Here is a 25,735-nt window from a genome sequence, read left to right on the forward strand (position 1 = left end):
CCTCGGGAGCCCCTGGCTGGGCAGCAGGGGTTCTGAGGCCGGCAGATCTGGGCTCCAATCCCTGCTCTGCTGGTTGATCATGGGCGAGTCACTTTACCTCAGTTTCCTCACCCATAAAATGGGGGTAGTATTAGCGCCACCATAGAAGAGGCACATGGCTGTGCGTGCATAGTGCCCGCCCACCTCGGGAGCCCAGCAGGTGCCCTCTGCCCTCTGTGCCCTCCTCACTGTCCCGTCACAACCCCCTGCCACGTAGGATGTATGATCTCCGCTTTACAATGACAAAACCCAGGGCCAGGCTAACGGGATTTCCTAAACTCACACAGCCAGGATGAGGTAGAACTTGACGGGACGTCTAATCTAGTTACACACTGCATGCTTTGCTGACTCCACCTGCGACCGGTTACTGGCCCCGTCACATTAGAATCACCTGCAGGCACATGCGAAGTCCCAGCCTTATGGCATCTAAATTTCCACAGAGGGCTGGGAGGGATCCATGGTTTTACCCAATGCACTGGGTGCCTGATCCAGCAGTCACGACACACCAGCCTGGAGGGTAGATACCACAGCTGGGAGGGTGCCCCTCCGAGGAGCTGGGTTTTAATTATTACAGGACAATGGGAATGGGAATAAGGAGAAGGCTAATGTCAAGCCTTGGAGACGTGCATTTGGTTGCTGAGGAAGTTAGGGATGTGTACTTCCCTTTGGTTAATTTCAAAGTCCACCGTGCCTGGCACTCGGTGATTGCTCAACATGGGCCTCACACCCCAAAGCATTTGGGGACTATATTTACTGCTCCTCTAGCATAGCTCTTGTCCCACGGTGTCACTGTTTACATGTTTGTCTCATCCACAAAGGGCGGGCCCCATAAAGACAAGGGCCCTGTCCCCACCGGCACCAGCACCTAAGCCCAGGCATTCGGTCAACACTGCTCGTACTGAACAAACAAATTGGATCGAAGGACGCCCGCCCGCCTCTTACAGCCCCAGGACCACCTCGTGCTGTTCTTCTGGTTAAGTGCGGCCATCAGGTCTCTTTTCCTTCCCTCTCCCATCCTCTTCTCTGCATTGCAAGATGGCCAAGAGGTGGAAAGCAGGCAGGATGTCCTGGTTTGGAGCCACCTTCATCCCACTGGTTAACAGTTCCTACCTAATGCCAAGCGGGGGATGTCTGGCGACGGCAGATCTCATTTTTTATCTTTTTCTAGGAGATCCGATGCCTTATTTAATCTGGAAGCTATGAGGGGAGGCATGTGTGCCAATTACACTGGCTAGAAGAGGAGCTTAGTTCTTTCCCGTCTTTTGTCTTTTACTTTTATAATCTTTTTGTCTCCCTAATCGTATATATTTCTATTTTAGAAATTTCAGAAAGTACAGAAAAGTCCAAAGGATAATATCAGCTCCCAGAAATAAAGATCATTGATGTTTTGGAGTATTTCCTTTGTGGGCCCCTTTGTTTAGCAATTCTTTAGTAACCGCTAAAGGGCGGTATCTGGCCAGATTAACGAGATAGCCTTCCTGGGTGGAAAGCCCCAGCTACACGGAGGAGACATAGCCTCGGGCAAAGTGACACCTGGGCTAGAAACTCTTGTGCGTCAAACCCCAGCTCAGCCAGCAGCCCCCTCGGTAGCTCTGAGCAAGTTATTATCCTCATTATGGACCGGGCATGGCTGCCCCAATCCCTGCCATAGGGTTGTTATGAGGCATTGCTAATAACTCTCTGTGACCCCTTACATGTGTCCCATTCTAAAATCAAGGCCTGATTTTTTTTTTTTTTCGGCCGTGCCACGATCTTAGATTCCCCGACCAGGGACTGAACTTGCGCCCCCTTCATTGGAGGGTTGGAGTCTTAACCACTGGACTACCAGGGAAGTCCCCCCATTCTGAAATCAGCAGAGTTTCAAATGCAGGCTTTTTGACAACTCGTGGGCCCACTGACTTGAACATCTGATGTGAGCACCTGTACCCAGTACAAAGGAAAGAGATCTGGGTCCAGAGCCAGGAGATGCAGGTCTGTGTCTTGGCTTAGCCACACCCTTACATATGACCTTGGGCAAGTCATTTAACCTCTCTGACTCTCAGGCTCATCATCTTTCTGAGCCTCAGTCTTCTCATCTGTAAAACAGGAATAGCAAATACCTCCAAGCCGTCTCACTCAGATACTGTACATAAACGTGCCTTGAGGACCATAAAATGCTCCCCCAGATGGGCGGGATTCACGCCTCTCACCTCCATCCCCATCAGAAGATGCTCAGTGAGCTTGAACTGTCATTTGGCCACTAACACTCAGTAGCAGTGGATAACACTGGCCTCAGAGGGCTGTGCCTGGACACACCAGTCACGTGCTTGTCAAGCGGGCAGCACAGGCAAGAGAGGGTTAACCCGGAGAGGCCAGCTGGGTCCAGGGCTACGGGCCTCCTGCCATGGCAGGCCTTAGAATAATTAACACTTGTCAGGTTTCCTTTCCCTTTTTCTAACAACCATAAACACCTTTTTGGCGGGGGGGGGGGGGGGTGCTCTGTCTGTGGGGATCAAACACCTGCATGAGGCTAAAAGAAAAATATCTGTTGACGCCCAGGGATTCTGGCCACAAAGACAACGCCTTAGGAAGCTGGAATGTTTTGTTCTGGTTTTAGTTTTGGCACCGCACAGGCCAAGTAGACGATTTCTCCCTTTTCTTTATCCTTCATGTTGGCAAGGGGAGCGTTTGAGCAGCACTAAAGAGAGAGGCAGAAGGGAGTGTCCCTTTTTCTCTTGGGCTGCAAGCTCTGGGGCCAAACGCAACCAGAGGTTTGTGACATGTTCTGAATTTCAGGCTCAGCTAGAGGGCTGAGACCCACAGCTTCAGGGCCACGTCCTTTCTAGCTCACCCCTTCCTGAAGCGTTGCCCCAGCCCCACTCCAGGCCACCTGCACCTAGTGAGGCCACCCTGAAGGTGGAAAGCTGGAGGCTGTGGCCTGTGGCAGCGGGAGCAGCCTGGACCAAGCAGAGCTGCAGAGGCCACTTCACTAGGCTCTGAGTCGGTCTCCCCAGTAAACGATGCTGGGTCTCAGCCTGGGGAGTCAGGTGGCCCGAAGCTGCCAGGCACAGAGGCGGCAGCCCTGCCTGCCATGGCTGGATGGTGACACCTTTCCTGAATACACAGGGAGCTGAGGGTCAAGCCTTCCTGGCTGGAGGAGCAGTGCCAACAGGGCTTCAGGATTCCCACCCTCCTTGTACCCCCAACATGTTACTCTGAAGGAAAATCCTCTACTTGCAGGTCCCTGGGGGTGTCAGGAGCGACAGACAGCGCTTTCCCTGCAGTGAAAGCTGAGAGGAAGGGTGGACCCTGAGGGAGCTGCTAGGACACTCTCTGGCCTTGGAAATAAGCCAAGATTCAGGCAGTCACTCTCTGCCTTTGAGCTAACCTCCTAGGAGACAGGGGTGGACCGCCCGTCCTTCCAGACCCGACATCGCCTGCCTCTAGGAGGGTCAGCGTTGACAACAAGAACCTTGCTGGGGGCTTCCCTGGTGGCGCAGTGGTTGAGAGTCCTCCTGCCGATGCGGGGGACACGGGTTCGTGCCCCGGTCCGGGAGGATCCCACATGCCGCGGAGCGGCTGGGCCCGTGAGCCATGGCCGCTGAGCCTGCGCGTCCGGAGCCTGTGCTCCGTAACGGGAGAGGCCACAGCAGTGAGAGGCCTGCGTGCCGCAAAAAAAGAAAAAAAAAAAAAAGAACCTCAGTGGTTTCATCAACTGCTCCGGTATAAGCTCTTGATGGTCAGAGACCCGTTCAGGGCACAAACCCACGACTGAGCCCGAACTCCCAGCCAACTGAGTTTGGCATCATGTGGGGCCAATAGCTACACAGCTGACTGAATTACAGATTTTTCATGTTTCCTTGGCCACATCAAGAGAAAAGACAAATTTGCACATGGGTCTGCTAAATCGGTAGAGAGAGCCTGCCCGAGTATAGAGAAAACTTGACTCTGGGCTTAAAATAAAACAAAGGTTATTTGAAAGCACTTTTGAAATCACTGTTTTTAAAAAAGAGGTTAATTTTTAAGGACACCTTCAATGAGGTAACAGATGACGAATTAGGGAAAACAATGATGTGAAGTTTAATGTTTTGACTGAGAGTTAAAACAGGAGCGTGGGCGTGTTGATCAAATGTTCACCTCTGTTTTCAAGTCAGTCAAAGGATTTTATAAGTTGCCTTTGTTACTCGTTAATCTCAGAAGCAGGCAGAACTGCACGTTTCAGTTGGCCTGCCTGCTGGTCTGCATTTGGGCTGCTCTGACCTCAGACTTAAAGTCTTCTGAACTCATTCAGCTCTTGGACCATTCGGTGTGGGATGATGTGGCTTCATCCCCGGAGCCCACTGGCTGAGTCCAAGCCCAAAGGACAGCTACAGCAGGGACGGGGTTTAGGGCACAGGCTTGGGGACCCTTGGGGGTTCCCTCTGAGGTCCCTTCTTGGTTCTCTGACCCCAGTCTTGCCTGCCTTTTAGTCCTTGATTCTCAAAGTGTGGTCCCTGGACCAGCAGTATAGCAAGCACTACCTTGGCGCTTGTTGGAAATTTGGAATCATGGACCCCATCCCAGACCTGTAGGATCAGAATCTTCATTTTAACAAGATCAGAATCTTCCCATTAGAGTTGGAGAGCCTTTGCTCTGAGAGTTTCTCTACCTGCAGCTGGAGGAGGCCTGCCCGATGGGGCCCTGTGGGAGGGACACCTCTCACCCCCTGCCTTTCTCCCCAGAGCTCTACTCTCACTGGTGAAGGCTGAGTTCACCACTTACTAGTCATATAATGCTAGGCAGGTTGTCTGACTCTACGAGCCTCAGTTTACTCATCTGTATAATGGAGACATAACAGCAATCGCACTGGTCTGCTGTAGGAACAAGAGACCACAGCGTGAGGGCTGGACTCTTAATTTTGTTTCTCCCTTTGCCCCACCTACTGACTGCCAACATCTTTGTGAGGTCACGGAACAAAATCAACTGCCTTTGGAAGACACTATGTAGTACAGTGGTTAAGAAGAGCCTGGGCGAGGCAACCAGACAGGCCATGGGTCAAATTTCTACCCTCTCACTTATGGCTCCATCCCCCTCTGAGCCTCAGTTTCCTCTTCTGTAAAATGGGGCAACAGGAAGGTGATGTGACACTCAGAAGAGGTAAGTCATGCATGCGAACGAAACACCTGGCACACAGTAATCACTCAATTGGTAACAAATCTTAAGATTATTATTATTATGCTTCTTGCCCACCTTTGGAAGCACAGAGAAGTGGCGCGGACAGGGGGAAAATACACAAATATAAAGCATTATTAATAACGCCGACGTTCCCTGTACTTATTTACAACAGCCTTAGGCAGCCACGTTAGTCCTGACGATTAACGCTCCTCTCCCTGCCTGCGGAGTGTGACTCCATACGTCACCCCTGGGTGCCCTTGGTCTGGTCCACCTTCCTCCCCTCAGCCAGTGCACTCCGGCCGGGGCACTTCACGCTGCTTGGCTTACAATGGGCTTGGCAAGAAAAATGAGTATGGCCTGTAGGTCTATGGCAGTGGTTCTCAACCCAGGCTGTACTTTGAGAATAGCTTGAAAAACTACTGACGCCCGGGGCCCACCCCCCGATGTTGGTTTGACTGGTCTGGGGTGTGGTCTGGGATTTGAGGGTTTCAAGGCTTCCCAGGTAAGTGTAACATACAGCCAGGGTGGAGAGGCAGCTCTCATCTGGCGGATGTGGGGGACAACTTGAGAGAATGCCCGACTGGTTCACACCCAGGAAACACCTTCTCTGATTTCCACCCCCAACAGGGACCCATGCGGGATGCTAACTTACTTAGAAAGTCAAAGCCTCCACTCCCAGAAGCAATCAAACCTCAAATGAACCCAAAGCCAACAAACTGAATCCTTGATTGATGGGACTATTTTTTTTGTTCCTCTTTATGAAAACAAATCAAAGCAGTGCAGCCTCAAGGATTTAAAGAGCAGCTTCGTGTCCATCCGTCCTCCCCTCTTACGTGCCCTGAGAGCACCCAGTGGCGATGGGGAGCCTGGAGACGCAGCACGAATCCCCAGCGGCCGCGTCTTCTCTGCAAGCAACTAACACTCCAGTTACCGGGACAGACATAGTGGAGACGTGTTTTGAGAAACAGTCTCAACATCAAAGATTAAAACCAAAAAAGATGTCTGATTAATCAGATACTTGAGTCCCTGAGCCCTCCTGGCCGCAGTTCTTTACCTTAACTCACAAGGAATTCCAGGCCCCAAAGGGGATTTATTTTTCAGGATTCTGCCCAGCAAACCAGGCAGGCCTCTGCCTACCCTGTGGGACCAGGAGTTACTGGAGGCTCTGGAAGGCGGTTGGCCCTTGGTTGCTGGCTCACCTGTGCCCAGAGCGGCCCGACTGGGCAGCTGTGACCTGGGCCGCAGGTGATGGGCTGGGTGGGGCAGGAGTTGGAAGCACACGGTTAGCATCGCACCTGGCTCTGCTGAGACACCACCAAGCCCAGGACCAGTGATTCTCCCCTGGGCGACGGCTGCACAGCTCTGCACGCCAACCACCTTCTCATGTGCTGAGCGACGCCCCTGATGGGAGCCTGCCGTGCCCGTGGGCAGAAAAAAGGTCGAGCTGCTGGCCCCGGCTCGCAACACACGCCCTGTGCTCACACTTATTCCACCTGGGTGCCCTCCCAGCTCTGACTTCTGGGCAGTTTCCTACTCAGCCTCCGAGCCTCAGCCCAAAGCCTTCACCCCCGCCAGGCCTGATCAGCCATGCTGCCCCTGGGCAGCCCCCTGTACACCCGTCAGTGTGGGCAGAGTGCTGCTGGGCTGAGCCCGAGCTGCTTACAGCAGCGCCCACGCTGCCCTGTGCTTGCCCCATGCAGCCCGCTGCCCAGAGCAGCGCCGTGGGGAGGGGGATGGCTGCTGAATGAAGGGCCACAGGAGCGGCCAGCAGCTTGGGCAGGTGGCAGGGTGACAGGGATTCAGAGAGGAAGAGGGACAGTCACCATCCAGGAGGGAGTGTATGGGACTCTGATGCCAGGAGTGGCGCTGGGGACACCTTCAAATCATAGGCTCAGGGGGACTTCCCTGGCGGTCCAGTGGTTAAGGCTCCACACTTCCAATGCAGGGAGTGAGGCTTCCATCCCTGGTCGGGGTACTAAGATCCCACATGCTGCAAGGCGTGGCCAAAAAAATAAAAATAAAAAACACACGCTCAGGCTCTCCACAAGGACCTGTGGTTGGGGGCTGATGGGCACATGGACCACATATACCCACACAGTAATGAGGCCCACCCTTGACTAAACAGGAAAATGTGCAGTTGGGAGGGGGAGAGATGGGGGAGAGACAGAGACAGAGAGACGGAGGGGTGGAGACAGAGAGACAGAGACAGAGAGAGAATGGCGTCTTTTCTGGGGCTTCCTGGAGGGACAGCCACTCACTTACCAGCTCCTTCCTGAGCCAGGCTATAGCTTCGTCGATGCTCTCGAAGCCCTCCAGCCTGCCGGTGGACGGGGCCCCATCGTCCTGGCTGGCCATGCCATGGGGTGGAGGATGCCGCCTGGGCGCTCCTGGGGGGCGTGAGGGCCCCTCTTCCACACAGGCCCGCTGCCCGGCCACCGGCCTCGGGAAGGGCCACGTCTGCTCCTCCAGCCTGGCCTGCCATTCCAGGTAGGAGGGCCTGCGGGTCTCCAGCCTCAGTTTCTCTGTGAGGGCCTTCAGGCTCCGCAGGTGGTCATCGGGAGGCGGGGCTGCTCCTTCTACCCCACTGGCTGCGTCTTCTCCTCGGATCTGGGGCACAGACATTCTAGAACCTGCCTGGGCAGCCAGACATGGGAGGTGGTGGAGGGCACCGTGGGAGTCTTGGTGGGCGGCAAGGTCGGGTCCTGCTCTGGAAGGGTCTCACCCAGCTGGGGCCGAGGGTCCCGAGGGCATCGCTAGGACGGGCGCAGCTCCCGGAGTCCAGAGGGAGGACGGGGAAGCTGCACAGTGTCCACCGGAGCAGCTGCCGACAATCTGGGTTTAAGATGCTGTGGGCGCCATGCTTTGCAGGAGGCAGGAACAGACAAGCGTTAGCAGGAGTCTCTGGAGGCAGCTTTGCCGAGAAGACGAGAAGACGTATCCGTGCTGGAGGTGAAGGCAGATCGAAGACTGGAGGGGATGCGGGACAGAGCCCCCTCCTCACAGGGAAGCGCAGGGGGCGAGAAGCCGCTGGCTGGTGTGAGGCCTGCAGGAAGGATTGGAACGGTGTCAGCGCTTATCCCTCCCCTTGATGCGGTCTCAGAAGGCGACACTGAGGCTCAGAGAGGCTCAGACACGGGGCTGCCGACTGCTAGTTCAGGACTGGAAGAGAGGCTACTTCAATGCCCTGAGTCCATGCAAAAAAGTTAATCAAAAAGTGTTGACTCTGTACAGTGTCTCACCACGTATGAAATGTGTCCACCCCTATTATCTCATTTACTCCTCACTGCAAGTCTGTAATTACTTCTTTTTTGTCCCCATTTTACACACGAGGAGACTGAGTCTCCAGAGGTTAAATGACTCACCCAAGAGCTCCCACTGATTAGCAAGGACAGAGCCGGTCTCAGGCCTCTCTGAGCGCAGGCTGTCTGGAGGGGCGGAGGGGGGTCCCCGTGCAGACGCAGGTGAGCCTTGGGTCCAGGCACCCCCTGACCCCACCCCGCCCCATCCACCACAACTCCGTCCTAGGCTCCAGCCCGTCGGGGCAAGTCCTCCTGCGCACTCTCAGCTTCCTTCCCCAAGTACAGCACCGTATCTCTCACCTAGTCAGAGGAGGAAGCAAGTAAACCTGCAGCAGCTGAGGGAGAGCCGACCTGCACTCGGGTGGATTGTTAAACGGAGCGAGGCTGTGACTCACCTTCTAGAAAGATGGTTCTCACATTCACCTAAAAGGCCCACACAGCAGCGCCTCCCCGGCCGGGGCTGCAGTCTTCTGATGCGCTTTGGCCTTCCCACCCCCAGGGAGGAGGTGTGAGCCAGGCCCTTGCCCCATAATTTGGAGTCACAAGGCAGAGGAGTAGCTCTGAGCCAGAATTAGGCCCCGGGCTCTCAGCCTCCATATCCCACAGTGTCTGGCAGGTGGAGATGGGCCATCAGAATAGGAGACATTTGACTTGGGCCAGGAAGAGGAGCCCTTGGCTTTCAGGGTGAGCTTTAAAGATCTGTGCTGAGGGCATGCCACCGTGAAAAAGACTGAATCGGTCGGGAACAATGTCCAAGATAAAGCGTACGTGAAACAAAATATGTATTCGCAGCCTGGAGAGGATGCCACCCTTGGTGTGGAAAAGGCGGGGAAGGAAGAGATTTTTATTGACTTGTGTGTGCCTGAGGAGAAAAGCTGAAACTAAGAGTTGTGATTGCTTGTCTGGGGTGATGGGGACCAGGCATGGGGCGATGGTGGGGAGGCTGGGCCACCAGGGAGACTGTGGGCTCCTCTCTCACTGAGGCTTGGAGCTACTCAAGAAGAGCTGAGCTTGCTGTCTTTCTGGATGGTTCTCGCAACCCCTTCCTGCAGTGGCATCTGACCAGAGGGATGCTCTGAGCCCGGCCCTGGGAATGAGAAGAAATCTTCCACCCCAACCAACGGCAGAGAAACCTAGCTCTTGCCTCCAGCCACACACATGAGAATCCCCTGAGGAAACCTCCATAAACACACGTCCCATGGCCATCTCAAGGGTCCTGATTCAGTAAGTCTGTGGCCGGACTTAGGGATCAGCATATTTTAAAGCTCCCCAAGTGACCTGAGATGACCAGGGTTGAGAACCGCTGGTCTTCAGACAGAAACACTAGACTTGGGATCAGATGGTCCGGCCGTAGGTGCTGCCAGGCTTGCTGAGCCTCAGTTTCCTCACCTGTAAAATGGGGGTGATAATACCAACCTCCTAGGTTTGGGGGAGTGGCACAACTAAGGTTTGTACATACCCTCTGCAGGCTTAGCATGCCCTGCAAATCTGGAGTATTCTCATAGGGGTCTTCTGTGCAGCCTCACCGTCACACAGGCTTCTTAAGAATCTCTCCAAATCTAAAGACCTATTAGCCGCAGTCTGGGGCCCCTCCCAGGCACCGTCTGCCTCTTTGCTGAGGTGCCAGAGTCTGTTTGGAGTGTGCCGGGGTGGTGTTAACCTACAGGGCGTTCTCCACTGACCAGGAGTGCTGGTTATTTCCAGCGAAGCTTTTTGGAGAGGATCTAGTTGCAGATGAGCCCTGAGATTTGTGAGCAGAAGAAGCTGCTGGGACGTCTGTCTCCTTCCCCCTTTCTGCCACCTGCACCCTGCCTGCAGAGGGAGGACCTGTTAGGAAGGGTCTTCCTTCGGCGCCGCGGGGTAGAGGGCGGTGTGGAGGAGACAGCTACGACTGCCTTCTTGTAGCTGCCTCCTGGGCAGGGGGCGGGGGGTGGAGGAGATTATTTTAATTAGTGGTTTCTAAATCAGTTCAGAGAAGACCTGCACAGAAGGCGTCAGGATGGCTTGGAAACACTGGCGGGAACGTCAGTGCGCTGAGATTCAGTGGTGCTGACCCTTGATCGGCTGAGCTTTAGCGAGTGTGCACGTCCTCTCTCTCCAGCCTCAGAGCTGCCCCGAGAAACAGGAGGGGTCACCGCATTTCGAGAACGGCAAAATCGAGGCTGGGAAGGTTGAGGGACTCGGGTCAGCCTCTTTCTACTCCAAAGGGCATAGGCCTTGGGGTCAGTCCCCCAGGGTCCCAGTTCTGTGATCTTGGGCATGTGGCTTCATGATCACGCTGTGCTTCTGTGTCTTCTCCTGACAAGTGGGAAGAATCAGGACCAGCTATGTAATTTGCTGGGGTTGGTGCAAAATGCAATCAGGGCGCCTCGTTAAAAAGTACTAACTAAAAAGATTTTCGGGCTTCCCTGGTGGCGCAGTGGTTACGAATCCGCCTGCCAGTGCAGGGGACACGGGTTCGAGCCCTGGTCCGGGAAGATCCCACATGCCGCGGAGCAACTAAGCCCGTGCGCCACAACTACTGAGCAGTGTGCCACAACTACTGAGCCCACGAGCCACAACTACTGAAGCTCACGCGCCTAGAGCCCGTGCTCCGCAACAAGAGAAGCCACTGCAATGAGAAGCCCACACACCACAACAAAGAGCAGCCCCCGCTCGCCGCAACTAGAGAAAGCCTGCGCGCAGCAACGAAGACACAACGCAGCCATAAATAAATAAATAAATAAAATTAATTTAAAAAAAAAAGATTTTCAAGGGCCCTGTGGGCTGCCCAGGTCCCTGGCTCACGAAGCCGCAGCCCCAGGGTAATAACATCAACCTCACAGGTCATTTTGAATATTACATAAGGTGACAAATATCGAGTCTTTAACAGTGCCTGGTCTACAGTAAGCCCTAGACAAAGTGACACTCACTGGGGACGTGGCAAAGGCAGAGAGCCCGAGGAGGGAAGCCACAGGATGCTGCCAGACCTGGGGCCTGAGGCATCCGGAAAAACAGGGCCAGATGGTAATCCGATCAGGCCCAGGCATGCCCCGCCAGGCAGGCCACTGGGCTGCAGGGGAACATGAAATTCCTGAAGCAGAAGACAACCCCCGGCGGCATGTCAGCCTTCCTGCAGCAGCAACGTGCCAGTGCTCAGGACCCACGCAGCACACAAGGACTGCTGTTCAAACATGCTCCTGGCTCGCTCTGGGCGCACGGTTGCTGCCACGAATATTGCCGTGCCAGCCGTGAGCTAATTCCCCCAGCTGCTGGGGGAGCCAGGTGGGCGCAGCCCAGTCATTCGGCCAACACCCCATCTCATCATGACCTAATCTGTCCACGTGGACAACTTCCAAACCCACTTCCTAGATGGGCTCTGAGGGCAGGGAAGGATGCGCTGACCCATTCTCTCTCTCACTCTCTCTGTCTCTCTGTCCCTCTCTCAAGGGACACTCACTCCCTCCCTCCCTCTTGCCCTACGTTTTCCTAAGAAACTCGAAGCCCCTCTCTCCCTGTCTGGACCCCAGGCTCGGGCCGGCTCCTTCCTCTACCGGGGTCTCATTTCTCCTCCACGATACGCAACCCTTCCAACACTGAGCACCAGGCCCTGCCACGGCCCCCGTGACTTTGCACAAGCTGTTCCCTCAGCCTAGAATGCCCTTCCTCCCTCCTCTGCCTCAGTTCTCAGGGATTTTCCCCTTCAAGTTTTCCTTGACTTGCCCAAGCTGTGTGTGCCCCCGGGATACAACGAGACCACATCAGCCAAACAATTATGTCATCCCAACAATATTAGCTGACGCTTACTCAGAGCGGGTCACTCCAGGCATTGTTCTAAGAGCTAATGTGCACTGAACACATTTAATCCTCACAATACCCCCACGAGGCAATATTATGCTTGTCTCCATGACCTAGATGAGGAGACTGGCGCACAGAGAGGTTGAGTAGCTTGCCCGGGGTCACAGAACTAAGTGCGAAGGTGGGATTCGAAACCCTGCAGCCCGGCTCCAGGCTGGCTCATAACACTGGGCTCAGTGGCCCTCTCAGGCCACAGCCTTTCTACCAGGAACTTTCTGCATGGTCTCCTCTGTCGGACTCTGAGCTTCAAGAGGGCGAGGACCAGGCTCTGCACCCTGGAACCCCCAGCCCTTGGGGCCAAGCTGCTCTCTTTAAATGTTTGTGAATGAACAAGCAAAGAGCACGGATGCCTCTCCCCCGGCATCTGGATGGGCTCAGAGAAGCAGAGGGGATCTGGGCTTCCCCACCTGTCCTCACAAGACCTGCCCTGACCTCGGGCGCCTGGACACAGGCTGTCAGGCCCAGCATCGTGAGGTGAGGGGACTTCTGCCCAGTGTCCCCTCCCTCCCCCGGAAAGAGCATTTCTGTTTCCTGTGAGGAAGTCACAGCTCGCGCCTCAGGGTGGCCACATGACTCAAACTGGCCCATCAGAGCCCCCCTGAGTGGCTGTGTCAGAACCACCCAGAAGCCGGCCGTGGCCTCGCGGCTCACCACAGGGAGAGAGTCTGCCTAGCAAATGAAGCCAAGCAGATGAGATAGCTTGAGGCCCTCAACTGGGCCCTGTAGGAAGCAGTTCCACCTGACCTTGATTATAGAGCCTTTATATAGCCTCCTACTTTGAACCAGGTTCCTGACACTTGGAACCAACATAAGCGTGTGTTGGACAAAGAACATAAAATGACACAGTGGATATTTGTTGAGCATGAGACTTGAGCTTAGCCAATCGGTTGCTCAGGCCCAGGATTCTGAGTCTGGGGCCTGTGAGGCCAGGATGGAGGGACGTTGAACCTTGGAGGAAGATGTCAAGTGCAGGGGATGTGGCATCATCTCAGCCAAACCATCCTTACTGAAGGACTGTGGGAGGGTAATATTGTAATATAATAAGAAATATGTATTTGGTCTCCATCCCTGGTTCCTGACACAAAGCTCCTAAAACTCTTGTAATTTTCTACATGATGAAAGCAAGAAGAGTATTTTTTGTTAGAGTATCTCAGTTTTGTTCCCACTTCTTGAAACAGCTCTAGAACACTCAGGTGGAAAGAGGGTCATCTGTTATTAATAAGAAGCCCCCGGGCTTCCCTGGTGGCGCAGTGGTTGAGAGTTCGCCTGCGGATTCAGGGGACACGGGTTCGTGCCCCGGTCTGGGAAGATCCTACATGCCGCGGAGCAGCTGGGCCCGTGAGTCATGGCCGCTGAGCCTGCCCGTCCGGAGCCTGTGCTCCGCAACGGGAGAGGCCACAACAGTGAGAGGCCCGCGTACTGCAAAAAAAAAAAAAAAAAGAAGCCCCCTTCTACTACACCTGAGTTTATGTTAATGAGGTGACCATTGGAAACCACTCAGGATGGGGGCTGGTTGCCAGGGGAACCAACCTGTGATGAGAGGGTTGGAACTCTCAGCCCCACCCTTGACCTCTGGGGAGGAGAGAGGGGCTGGAGGTTGACCTAATCACCAATGACAAGTGATTTAACCGATTATGCCTATGCAATGAGGCCTCTATAAAACGCCAACTGAAGTGGTTCTGAGAGCTCCCAGGTTGGTGAGCACGCCGAGGTGCTGGGGGGATGGCACGCCTGGAGGGGGTATGGACCTCTTCACTTGGATGGTAAATACAAGTACTAAATGCTTCCCTGAGTTTTGTGAGCTATTTAAGCAGATGACTGAATCTGAGGAAGGGGTTGTGGGCAATTCCTGGTTTACAGCCATTGGTCAGAAGTTCAGCTGACAACCTGGGACTTGCAATTGGTGTGTGAAGTGGGGGACAGTCTTGTGGGACTGAGCCCTTAACTTGTGGGATCTGACGCTACCTTTAGGTGGATAGCGTCAAAATTGAGTTAACTCGTAGAACACCCAGTTGGTGTCTGGAGAGAACTGGAGGGTTGTTTGGGGTGGGAAACTCACATGTCTGGTGTCAGAAGTCCTCCGGGTGGGGGTGTTTGTGTGGATAAAAGCCTAGTGCCCCGATGAGCGGGTCTCCGACACATCACTACGGGCCCTCTCGCCTCTCGGTTTTCTGAGCCGCCCCGATTCTGCCTGTTTTCTCTCTTGGGTCTCTACCTCCTGCCGACTCTGTGTACACCTTACGATAACACTGCTTTCTGCTGCTTACAACCAAGAGCGCTGACTGAAATGAGGGGGAACATACAGTTCATTTGGGGAGGCAAAGCATAGGACTGACAGCTAAGCAGTGTCATAAAACAACCTGAACACCAAAAGAGGCTCCCTCCCCCCATTTCCACGTGTCCCTTAGAGGGTGCCACCTCCAGCGGAGAACCAGAGAGCAGATGACCATTGTGGACTCAAAGAAGCTTTTACTAAGAGTCCATCTGCATTCATAGTTGGTATGTTTCTTGTCATTTAAAAATATATATATTCATTTATTTATTTATTTTTGGCTGAATTGGGTCTTAATTGCAGCACGCGTGATCTTCGTTGCGGCACGTGGGCTTCTCTTTAGTTGTGGCATGGGGGTTTTCTCTGTCTAGTTGTGGCGCGTGGGCTCAGTAGTTGTGGCGCGTGGGCTTAGTTGCCCCACGGCAGGTGGGATCTTAGTTCCCCGACAAGGGATAGAACCCGCGTCCCCTGCATTGGAAGGCGGATTCTTTACCACTGGACCACCGGGGAAGTCCCTGATATGTTTCTTAATTTACGATCTACTGCAGGCAGCGCTTGATGAGGATGCAATAACAGTTTTCCACGGGGATAAACGGACACGCATGCTGCTGCTTCCAGCAGAAGTGCCACCCGTGGGTCCTCGTGCATAGGCTGACACGCTCTGGTTTAGGCTTGGTGATACACGCAGCGCAGACTCCCTTGCACACGCATGCAGGCCGGCCCTGGCCCCCAGCAGCAGAGCAGCGGGTAACACACAGGGGTTGTGGGCGGGGTTGATAAAGGCAGGAACGGACCCTTAAGACACCCATCCCTGCCAGACCTGCCTTGCTGAGGAAATTCAGATCCTGTGAGGGCCTCAGCCACAGCGCAGCCGATTCTTCACTGCAGAAATGTCCCCGCAGGACACAGAGCCAGCAGCGGGGCCCGCTCCCCGGGGCGGGGGGTGTGAGGGCAGGGCCGCTGGCTCTGTGTCCACTGCCGTGCTTGCTGCTGCGTCTGCTCGTCCACCTTCTACCTCTGTGGGCCTCAGGCCCCTGACGGATGAGCCCGACCCATCAGTCCCCCAAAGAGAGCCGCCCTGTGGGTGTGTTCCATGTGTCACCAGGCCTAAAATGCTCATTGCAGGGACTCGGGCCCAGGGCTCAGGGGCCGCCCAGCGTCTTGGGAGCAGGGGCTGCACGAAGGGAGGGACGGCACCCACTCTGGCTTTAGCCGGGCCAGGCCTGCCTGCCAGCTCTCGGCAGGGCCACACATCCCCACCTTCTACCCACAGGCCGTGACCTGAGAGCGGGTCAGGGGCTGCCAGGGCTGAGGACAAAGGGGACCCCTGCTTCCCGGGCTGCGGGTCTGTCCTCTGGGACCAGAGCCCGTCTCCAGCGGGAGCTCTGAGACTTGGGGAGTCACCTCGCCTCGCCTATCTGGGTCTCAGCCGGCCCCTTTTTTTGTGCGGTACGCGGGCCTCTCACTGTTGTGGCCTCTCCCGTTGTGGAGCACAGGCTTCGGACGCACAGGCTCAGCGGCCATGGCTCACGGGCCCAGCCGCTCTGCGGCATGTGGGATCTTTCCGGACCGGGGCACGAACCCGCGTCCCCTGCATCGGCAGGTGGACTCCCAACCACTGTGCCACTAGGGAAGCCCCAGCCAGCCCCCTCTTTTGAAATGAGGGGTTGCAGCGTCCACCCTGCAGCCACCGCCGGGCTGAGGACAGAGTGGGGGGAAAGGGCTCCAGCGTCTGCACTGCGTTTTATAAGCTTCCAGCGTGGCTCAGGCCATGGCACACGCCTGAACTTTTTCTTTCCTTTTCTAAAGCAGCGAGTCCCTTTTCGTTCCAGGTGGGTGACAGGTCGGTAGGTCTGGGACAAGGAAGTGCAGCTGGGACGAGGCAGGCTTTTTTAGGTTTAATCATAAAACCCCGATGTTTATCTTAAACTGAGCTCCAGGGCTGGGCCTCAGGACTGACCTCCGGTGGCCAATGGAGGCTGTGAAATCCCGTCTGTGTTCTGTAGACTCAGGAAGCCCTAAGGACCAGGGTTGAGAGGCTGGGGGACACAGCCCTGCGGCCCACGGTCACCAGGGCGCTTCCAGGAGCTGCCAGAGAACGTGTTTTCTCGCCTCCTCTGAGGTTGCCATGGTGACCGAAGCAGGAGGGGACACCCGCTGGTCTGGCCCTTCACAGATCATCTTTCCCAGCTCATCTTTATTCCAGGTCTTGGTCAGAGCTGGTGTTGGGAGTGCCAGAGGTGGGGGGGAAGACATGGTGCAGAAACAGGACCCTGGGTACAAACTGTGCATGCATGGCGGGGGCAAACTGAGCTGGGACGGGGTGTGTGTGGGGTGTGGGGGGGCTTTATTGTTGCGTGTGTGCTCTGGGATGCTAGTGAGGGAAGTGGAGTGGTACCTGGCTTCCTCCCATGCACCGGTGATGTACCCCTCAGGGGAGGGCATACCCACAGGGGCTGCGAGCTGCCACCAGGAGATCCCTCTGCTTTCCACTTCCTGGAAGCCACCCGTTTGCTGCTGGATCACTCCTCCTGCCACAAACCATTGTGAGACTCCAGCCATTTCCTCTAAGAGCCTGAGGCTGTGCTCCTGCCCTCATGTCTTGCTCCATCAACTGACTTCCCCCTGATCTCACGCACCCGTTCACCCGTCACCTCCACAGAGACCAGCTCTGACCAGCCCACTGAGATGTCCCTGCATCCTTTTTCTTCATAGCTCTCCTCACTCACAGAACTAGGATGTTACACGTTGAATGTAAGTCCCCTGAGGGCAGTGACTTTCTCTTGTTCACTGCTGTGATCCTAGCACTCAGACCAGTGCCTGGCACATAGTAGGTGCTCAATAAACTTGTTGGATGAGTGAATGAGTGGTTGGATGAATGAAAGCAGGAGGACTTTCTGGGCAGTCGGTTTTATCCCTTTGTCCATCACAGGCCCTTCAGGGAACTCCCTTCTCACTGGGTCTACAGCTCTGCTTTGAAGCTCGTCTAAGGGCTGGCCAAAACCCTCCAGGATACCCCACCTTCCAGGCCATTCTCCGACTGCTTCCAGCATTGGCCTCTGTCACGCGCACGGCACCCTGGCCTGTATGACCTTGAACCGTGGGAGTGTCCGGCTCCCTGCCCACTGTCTAGCGCCTCGATGGGAAGGGCATTCCTTTCTCTTTTGTGTCCTGAGCACAGGGCTCTGCCAACAGCAGATGTTCAGTAAATGCTGAGGACAGCGGCGCTGTGAGCTAGTGAACAAATTCACACCTCCAGATGGTTTCCTGCCCAGTAGAAGACCTCTGGCAGCTTCAAGGTCAGAATGTTTCTAGCGAGTCTGAGTGGGGGGCCGGGGTGGGTTTGGGAGACTGTTCTCAACTTGACGTTTTGGCCTTTCCCCGTAGCCTCAGGTTTGAATCTGATGAGTCCCTGAGCCTAGTTCAAACACCACCCCATTCTACAGTCCTCTGTACCGGGGGTGAGAGGCCCGGTGGGCTGCGGTCCTCACTCCCTCACTGCCTGCTCCAGGAGTCCCAGCACTGCTGCTAGGGAAGGGGAATGGGGCCACTGTTTTTGGACAGGCCCAACCCAGGTGGGAAACAGGAGTCCCTGACCGGGGCGTCCGCTCCAGGGACCCCATGCCCACCCCCAGCCCGAGTGACCGCGGCCACTCACTTCCCCTCAGGGCTCTGCTTCTCCCCTGCCAAATGCATGGTTTGGGTGGAACGGCCTTGACACTTCCTTCCTCACCAATAAGCACAGAGCCTGGACCACGGCACCCAGTAGCGTTGTCGCCTCATCGTGAAATCGCAGCCACAGGGCGCAGGGGGCACAGGGACCCACTCACCGGCGTTCTCTCAGGCGTTGCTCCCAGTGAAGTTCAGTTTGCAACGTCCTGCGCTAATGGCCACGGCTCAGCGTATCGCTCAGAGCTCCTGTGTCCACACCTGGAATCACAGGAGCAATCACAAACATTAGGAAGTTTACAAACGTTTTCCCCACTTTCGATGGCCCGGGCTGGAGCGGCCTTCCTGAGAGTTAGACCCCAGAGAAGTCACAAACCAGAGACGTTTCAAGACTTGCCTGGGGTCACACAGCTCTGTTCGGGGAGCTGGCTGGGCTTAGACCCGCGTCTTCAGACTCCACGTGCAGCTTCCATTGTCTAGAAACCTTGCTGTCTCTCTGGGACCTCGTGAGACAAGAGTCTATAAAAATACTTGTTAAGGCCTCTGCACAAAGTGCTCGGTCCACGCTGAATAATTGATGGGCCCTGCCCCCTGCCGCAGAAGACAGCGCACAGGCCTCCCGCCGCGAGGCTGGGGATGGGGAGAGCTTCCCTATCGCTTTTGCCCAGTGAGAGAGGTGGCTGAGAAAACCGCCAAGAAAGAGTTGTGCGTCCCTGTGGGTCGGGAAGAGGCCCTGGCTCCCAGGAGCCACAGATCTAATTTACTGCTTCGCTGAAAGGAGCGGGGGGCCTGCTGGGTCACCCGGCGTCGCCGCCGTGTCCCTTCCAAGGCCACGAGGCCCTGGGAAAGGGCTGCTCCACCCCGACAGGCCAGGAGAAAGGTGCCTGAGAATCAGAGGGTCCCACGGGGGTGGTGGGGAGGATTAGCCATGGGAAATGCAGAGTCCGAAGCGGAGATTCTCCTCCGTGAGAACCTGACGAGGCAGAGATGCTCAGGAGGGGTGAGGCAGCCTGTCGCCGCCCGGCCAACTGCTGCATGTGACCGCAGGACTCTTCTGGCCAAAGGCCATGGCAATGGGGATTAGGGGGGAGAAAGCAGACACAGAGTGGCCTTTAAAGCAATTTGCAGAGATCAAAGTAGAAGGCAGTTCGGGCGGGTGCTCTGGCTCTAAGAACAGGGAACATTTTACAGCTGAGCGAAACTCAGGCACCATTTCACAGCTAAGATGCTGGGGCTATACATCCTCCGCCGTGGGGTACGTCCGCCCCACCAAAGTGTCTCCTAATTGGCATTTGTCTTGGCCCCCATCCAAGGCAGAGTTAGGACTGTCCGAGTCCACAGAATAATGGTCTCCAGCTTCAAATGTGCAGAAGCAACCAGCTCTGGCTCAAATGGGAGAGTGTTGGGACGATTGGCTTTCCGTTTTATTCTGCGTCGAAAGTTCCAGAGCCCAATGGTTTGGCAAGGACTTCCTAAGACGTTTCACTCGCTTATGTAGGGCACCTCACCTGCATAGTCTGTTTGGGCGTGCTGACCTCTCAGGGGGTTGGAGGGCCCTCAGAGGTGCCCTGTGTTTGGGCAGGGCCCATCGTAAGGATGTGGGAGTGAGAGGCCATTCCAGCTCTGTCTGCAGCTCATCCAAAGTGCAGCCCTGCGCCCCCTCTGGGGCCCAGGGAGAACAGAAAGTAGGGTGTGTGCCCCTGCTCCTTTCTCAGGTCAGTTGAGCTGAACGTAGCTGGGCTGCTGAGCTGCCTGAGTTCACACTTCACAGAGGGCAGGAATCGGGAGCCGGACAAAGAGATGGAGCAGGTTATAGGGATGGGGCAGGGCTGTGTGTTGGTGGACGTGGGATGATAGCCCAGCCCGGACACTTACTAATTCTATGACCTTGGGATCATAGTGGAATCAACTGCAAAGCCTTGGAAGGATCCGATGAGATAGAGTGTATGTGAATTCTTAGTCATGCCTCTAACAGGACGGTCACCTCCCGCCCACGACAGCGCTTGGCTGGACCTCTCCTTGGCTGCAGAATCACTAAAGTTAGCCCACACGTCTCTGTGCATTCCAGAACTCACAGGGCATCACTCTGTTGTCTGCCCAGGACTCTGGGCTGCACGTGGTCTTTTCTCGTCGGCAGCTCTGATCAGACACTGCACCTCCTTGAGGACAGGGCCATTGTCTTGCTTCCTCGGTGGGATGTCAATGATTGATCTTAAAACCCTTCACAGATATGAGATGTTCTGTGTGGTATCACTGGGCCAGCTGCAACCAGCCACATTCAACGAGGGACACCCCAACCCCGGCTGGCATTGGCAGCCTGGTGTAGGGTCTGCTCTGCAGAGGGGGCTCTGGGAAGCACTTGGCTGTCTTTCTTACCGCTCAGCACCAGAGATTTGAGAACTCACAGAGTAAACATTAGAAGCGCATTCTCCCAGGTGAAAACGGAGGTATTCAAGACATGCGGGCCACACGAATTTTGAGACACTCTTGACTCTTGAAGGAGCAAAGTGAAAGTATCTGATGAGACCTCGTGGGGAGGTATGGTTGGGGCTCCTAGAGAGATAGATGGCTGTGACTTCACTGAGCCCGCAGAACAGGCCGTCTGAACTCTGCTGGACCCGCTGGCAAATAAACAGTGTTCAAAAATGTCTAGGTGTGTGGCAGAATTCAGTCTGAGGCTTATTTCCATCCGGCCTGATAGGGAGGTTTGCTCTCACTTTCCCCAAAGTTGTCAGTGTCTGCCATCAGACACGTAAACAAACAACAACACAACAGAACCTGAGAATTTGGACCAAACTAGTAGGACAGTGTACAGTAAGGCGGTGTCCCCAGGGTGAGGCACATGGAAATGCTCACAGGACGAGGGAGGTAGCGTCACTTTAACTTGATGATGGACAGGGGCGACCAGGGCCCGAAGTGGCCTCCCGCTCATGGATCCTGATCTAGAACCTTCCTGCATACTCATCACCCTGGACCACCGCAGCTGGCCTTCTGGGGCTGGAGTGCCTGGCTCACACTCAGGCCCTGCTGGCTTCCTGGAATGAGGAAACACAGCTCAGCTTCAGTGGGCCCTGAGCTGTGGTCTCCGTGGAGGTCACCATCTGGGCCCATTATGTACCTGGAAATCAGCTCTGGGCTGGGCCTTCCAGGTCCCAAGGGACGAGCCCTATGACAAAGTCTCTGGGAACCCATGACCAGCTCCCACATCTGGATCAGGATACCTGAGGGGAATTTCTGGCCATACTGGAGAGATGGCCTTGAAGAAGCAGGAGCTCAGTCTGTGCCCCGGGAGAAGCTGAAGCCCACCCCTCCCCAGGGCTCCGCAAAGGCTGCTGGGCAGGGGCCAGGCGTGAAGCGGCCCCTGATGCTGGGGAGCTCACTGCCCCCCTACCTTCCTGGATGGTTGTGCCCACAGGGAGGCCAGCTGCTGTGCTCTGCGTTCCCTCCCTTAAGGAGATTTTCATGGGCGAGCATAGCTGGGGGGGCCGGCGGCGGGGACCGTCGGGTAGCATTCAGGAGGAGAGGAGACGGGAGAGGGCAGCGCACACTTGTAACTTCTCCTCTCCAGTTCCCTGTCCTCTTCTCTCCTTCCGCTCCCACACCTCTCCGGAGACAAGTGTGGAGGGGCTGGGGGCAGAGTGTGGAAGCACCGGGCTTTCGTGCACCAGGGCAGCTGTCCTGGCCACGCAGAAGCTGACATTTGCAGTCTTCCTAACTCTTGTAGGCGACTTGACCCCCTGTGGCGGCTCAAACTCTACAGGCTGATGGCAAAGCTCCTTCTAAACCCCTTGCCCACCTCCAGATCCTTCCAAGTCCGCATGCCCACTGCCCTCCATTTAGCCCATGCTCGCCTCTTCAGGGTCTTCTTCAGAATTTGCCTTTCCTTCCTTTCTCCTCGCCCCAGTCCAAATCCCAGGGTACGTGCGCATATTAAGAGACATCCTGGGGGCTTCCCTGGTGGCGCAGTGGTTGAGAATCTGCCTGCTAATGCAGGGGGCACAGGTTCGAGCCCTGGTCTGGGAGGATCCCACATGCCGCGGAGCAACTAGGCCCGTGAGCCATAACTACTGAGCCTGCGCATCTGGAGCCTGTGCTCCGCAACAAGAGAGGCCGCGATAGTGAGAGGCCCGCGCACCGCGATGAAGAGTGGCCCCCGCTTGCCGCAACTAGAGAAAGCCCTCGCACAGAAACGAAGACCCAACACAGCCATAAATAAATAAATAAATAAATAAATAAATAAATAAATAAAATTTAAAAAAAAAAAAAGAGCCATCCTGGTTAATCCTAGAGGGTCTTCCATTCGTGAGTGAGAACTCTGTCCCGCCTAGTCTACAAACCAGGGAGCAAGCTGCTCCGATGATCATTCATCTTCCACCTTTGCAAATAGCTCTATGCCCCAGGCAGGCAAAGAGTGATTGCTGGGGAGAGTGCAGCTCCCAGAGGGTGCTGGGAATTCCAGAGGCTCCTGTAGGGCTGAGGGAGTCGTCCATGGGCAGAATTTACCTAAAGGAACCCGCCTGCGTGTGTGAGTGAGCAGCCTGACAAGCAGTTTCTTCCTCGTTGGCCTGGGGCTCGGTGGATGTCTCTCAGCAATAGTTAGGCACTGTCTTAATTTACTTCCCCGCCAGAGTCCATACTGGAAGGAGACCAAGCGGGTAGACGCGGAGGCGGGACTGTTAATTTAGTGGAAATCCATGCATGTCATTGGGAGGACAAGACAGGAGCGAGTGCATGAGAAGTTGGGGGTCTTCAAGGGGGCAAGGAGGAAAAGGGGGGTGAGGGAGGACCCCTCTCTCTCTCAGCTTCAGGGGAGCAGGTTGAAGCCAGCCAGGTCGAATGCAGAGCCTGGCTGCTTTCCTGGCTCCACAGGGCCCTCGAGGAGCCAGGGATGTTCCCAGGTCACAGGACAAGCCCCGCCCCACGGCTCTCTTTTGGTCTGGGTCTGACTGGTTTCTTCCCCCTCCCTGGCCTCTCTGCTCAGACGTCCAAAAGCAGCCTTCCTTTGAGAGAACTGTCTTAGGAGTCAGCACGTTGGCTGAATCTCTCTTCTCTTTTCACCAGCCCCATGAGCCGCACCAAGTTACTGAATCTCTCGGAGACCCACTGGCAAAATGGGGGTATAATGTTCCCTCGAAGGGTGATTGTGAGGGTCAAATGACCAGCGGGTGTGAAGGGTTCTCAAGCAGTGCCTGGCTGGCAAGTGCACTCAGGGAAGAGCCGCCATCCTTATGCATTCTGAGTACAGCTTGTGCCTCTTTGCCAGGACCCTTAAAAATCCGCTAGCAGGAGCTCCCACCCTGCAGACGCGGTCAGGCCACCTCTGCTCTCCCTGGACTTTGCCCAGCTCTCCACGCTCCATCCCGCCTGGTGGGCGGCAGGACTGTCTCTGGGGCATCGGAAAGGAAGCTGCTTTAGAACCACGCCCCCCTCGGGCACTTTGGGGATTGCCCTGTTGGTGGGATCTGGGCTCATTCCACCTGGGATTCACCAGGAACCGCTGGGAGCTGGTGGAAACTTAATCTGGGAGAACGCGCCTGTGGGTTTAAGACAGCGGCCGTGATCCACCGACCTGGAAGCAGCCCACCTTCCAGATCTTCTCCGGAGGGACAGGGAATGAAAAACAGATACGAGTAATAAGGGATTTTTTAAAAAGCAGAACAGTCAACCCGACTTGGTGCACAGAGACACCTGCCCCCTGGCCTCGGGCCACAGACCTTCCCGCCTTCTCCCAGTGACCTGGGTGCCCAGCCGCAGGGCTGACCCTCTCATTCCCCGGGGCCCTTGTGGCTGTACAGTTCCCTCTGATCGCACTGGCCTCAGCCTTTCAGAGCACCCTCGGGCCCAAGTGCCCTGGGTCACTTCTCCTGAGTTAGGGATTGCATCCTTGGGGCAGGAATAACCACATCGCTGAGCCTGAAGTAGGCAGAGGGGACCAGGTGGGCTTGGCGGTGACCAGCGGTCTGGGAGTAGATCCGGAGAGACTGAGTGGGGCTCCTCCCTTTCAGACCTCAAGCCTCACAACTCCACCCAGATCTTATCCCTGGAAGGGGCCAGCCAGGATATGGGAGATGGAGTCCAGCCGAGCTGTCCCGCTCCCCGTGAGGGGAGCGAGCCCCCGGGAGCGGGTGAGGAAGGACCTCATCTCCTGCGGGCTGGTGGGCGGGGGGGCGGTGTCCGCTCCAGGGCGCATTGGGGTCCGTGCTCCCCCAGCCCCGGACTGGGCTGCTCCCCGCCACTGCCGGCTCTGAGGACCTGCGGCGCTCCGGCTGGCAAGTGCACTCCCGGGTCAGTGCCACCGGCCACAGACACATCACCCCCAGTCCGGCCCCCAGACCTGGGATCGTCCCCGCCCTGCCGCAAACCCACCTTCCCGGGCGCTCCGAGGCCCATTCCAGGGGTGTCACCGAGGTCCCCGCCTCCTCCTTTCGACGCGGGCTCCCCGCTCGTCCGCAGCCCGAGGCCCGCGCTTCGAGGCTGAGCCGGCTTCTGCCTCCCTTTCTCTCTTGCTCCTGGGAATTCTCAGCACTATTCTTTTTTTAAGGGATTTTTTTTTTTTTTTTTTTTTTTTTTGCGTTGCGTCAGGGCGGTTGCCTGGCGACGGCGGAGCTATTCCACCGCGAGCCTTTCAGTCGAGATCCCCTCCAGCCGCTCATTCAAGTCTCTCCGCCTGCGGCTCCGGGGACGGGGAGGCGCCAGGCCAGAAGACGCGCGCCGGGTCCTAAAGCCTTCCAGAGGCTCGTTCCCGGCCAGGACCGAACCGAGCAGCCGCCCTGCCACAAGTAGAAGCAAAGCACACGCGATGGCCCAACCCTAGACGAAACCAAACCCAAATAGACTTTAAAAAAACAAAAAACAAAACAAGACGAAAACACAGAAAACCGAAACTAAGGCAGTTTTCCTCCAAGCGTGGCCACGTGGCTTCGCCACTGTCAGCAGTTTGCCTGCGTGGAGGGGCAGGAGAACCCCCTTCCAGCGGTATCGGCAGGCTGAGAGCCTACACTCCACCCACCAGCGGCTTGAGTTCCAGCTGCCAGCAGCAAGGCCCATACTGAGTGCCTAGCACGTGTCACAACACCGTGACAGCCACTCGGTGGGGCAGATGTGAGCATCCCCAGCTTACAGATGAGGAAACTGAGGCTCAGAGAGGAGAAGGAGAAACAGACGTTCTTCCAGATCTGTCTCTCAGACCAGATGGGAGTAGCCCAGGGGGGCCTGCCCCAGACCATGTGTTTCCCCCACTAACCACAGCTTGGCCTTTAGGATCAGTTCTGACGGCAGACAGGGGACTCCAGTTCAGCTGGGGGTAGGGGAGGGAGGGGGTGAGGGGGTGTTCTGCTTCCTCCTGGGACCTCTGTCCCCCAGGGCTGACTACTGGAAGTTTGCCTTACTCTTGCGGCAGCCCAGACATGGCTAAGTTCCTTTCCCAGACTCTTGGGGTTTGCAGGGTCCTTCAAAGTTATCTCATCTGCCATGCTCACAACAGCAC

General features: G+C 55.9%; 1 protein-coding gene across 1 annotated transcript in view; it reads right to left on the reverse strand.

Annotated features, from left to right (window-relative positions):
* FAM167A (family with sequence similarity 167 member A) overlaps positions 1-25,225 on the reverse strand; it is a 33,754-nt gene extending 8,529 nt beyond the window's left edge. The window contains exons 1-3 of the mRNA XM_081237729.1: positions 24,616-25,225; positions 18,411-18,510; positions 7,435-8,215 (exon numbers count right to left, since the gene is read on the reverse strand). Coding sequence (XP_081093855.1) covers positions 7,435-7,794 — 360 coding nt within the window. The 5' untranslated portion in view covers positions 7,795-8,215; positions 18,411-18,510; positions 24,616-25,225. The remainder of the gene's footprint in view (positions 1-7,434; positions 8,216-18,410; positions 18,511-24,615) is intronic.
* Between the last annotated feature and the right edge of the window lie 510 nt (positions 25,226-25,735).

This window comes from Mesoplodon bidens (assembly GCF_964165515.1).
Source record: "Mesoplodon bidens genome assembly, chromosome: 6".
NCBI classification, from domain to species: Eukaryota; Metazoa; Chordata; class Mammalia; order Artiodactyla; family Ziphiidae; genus Mesoplodon; species Mesoplodon bidens.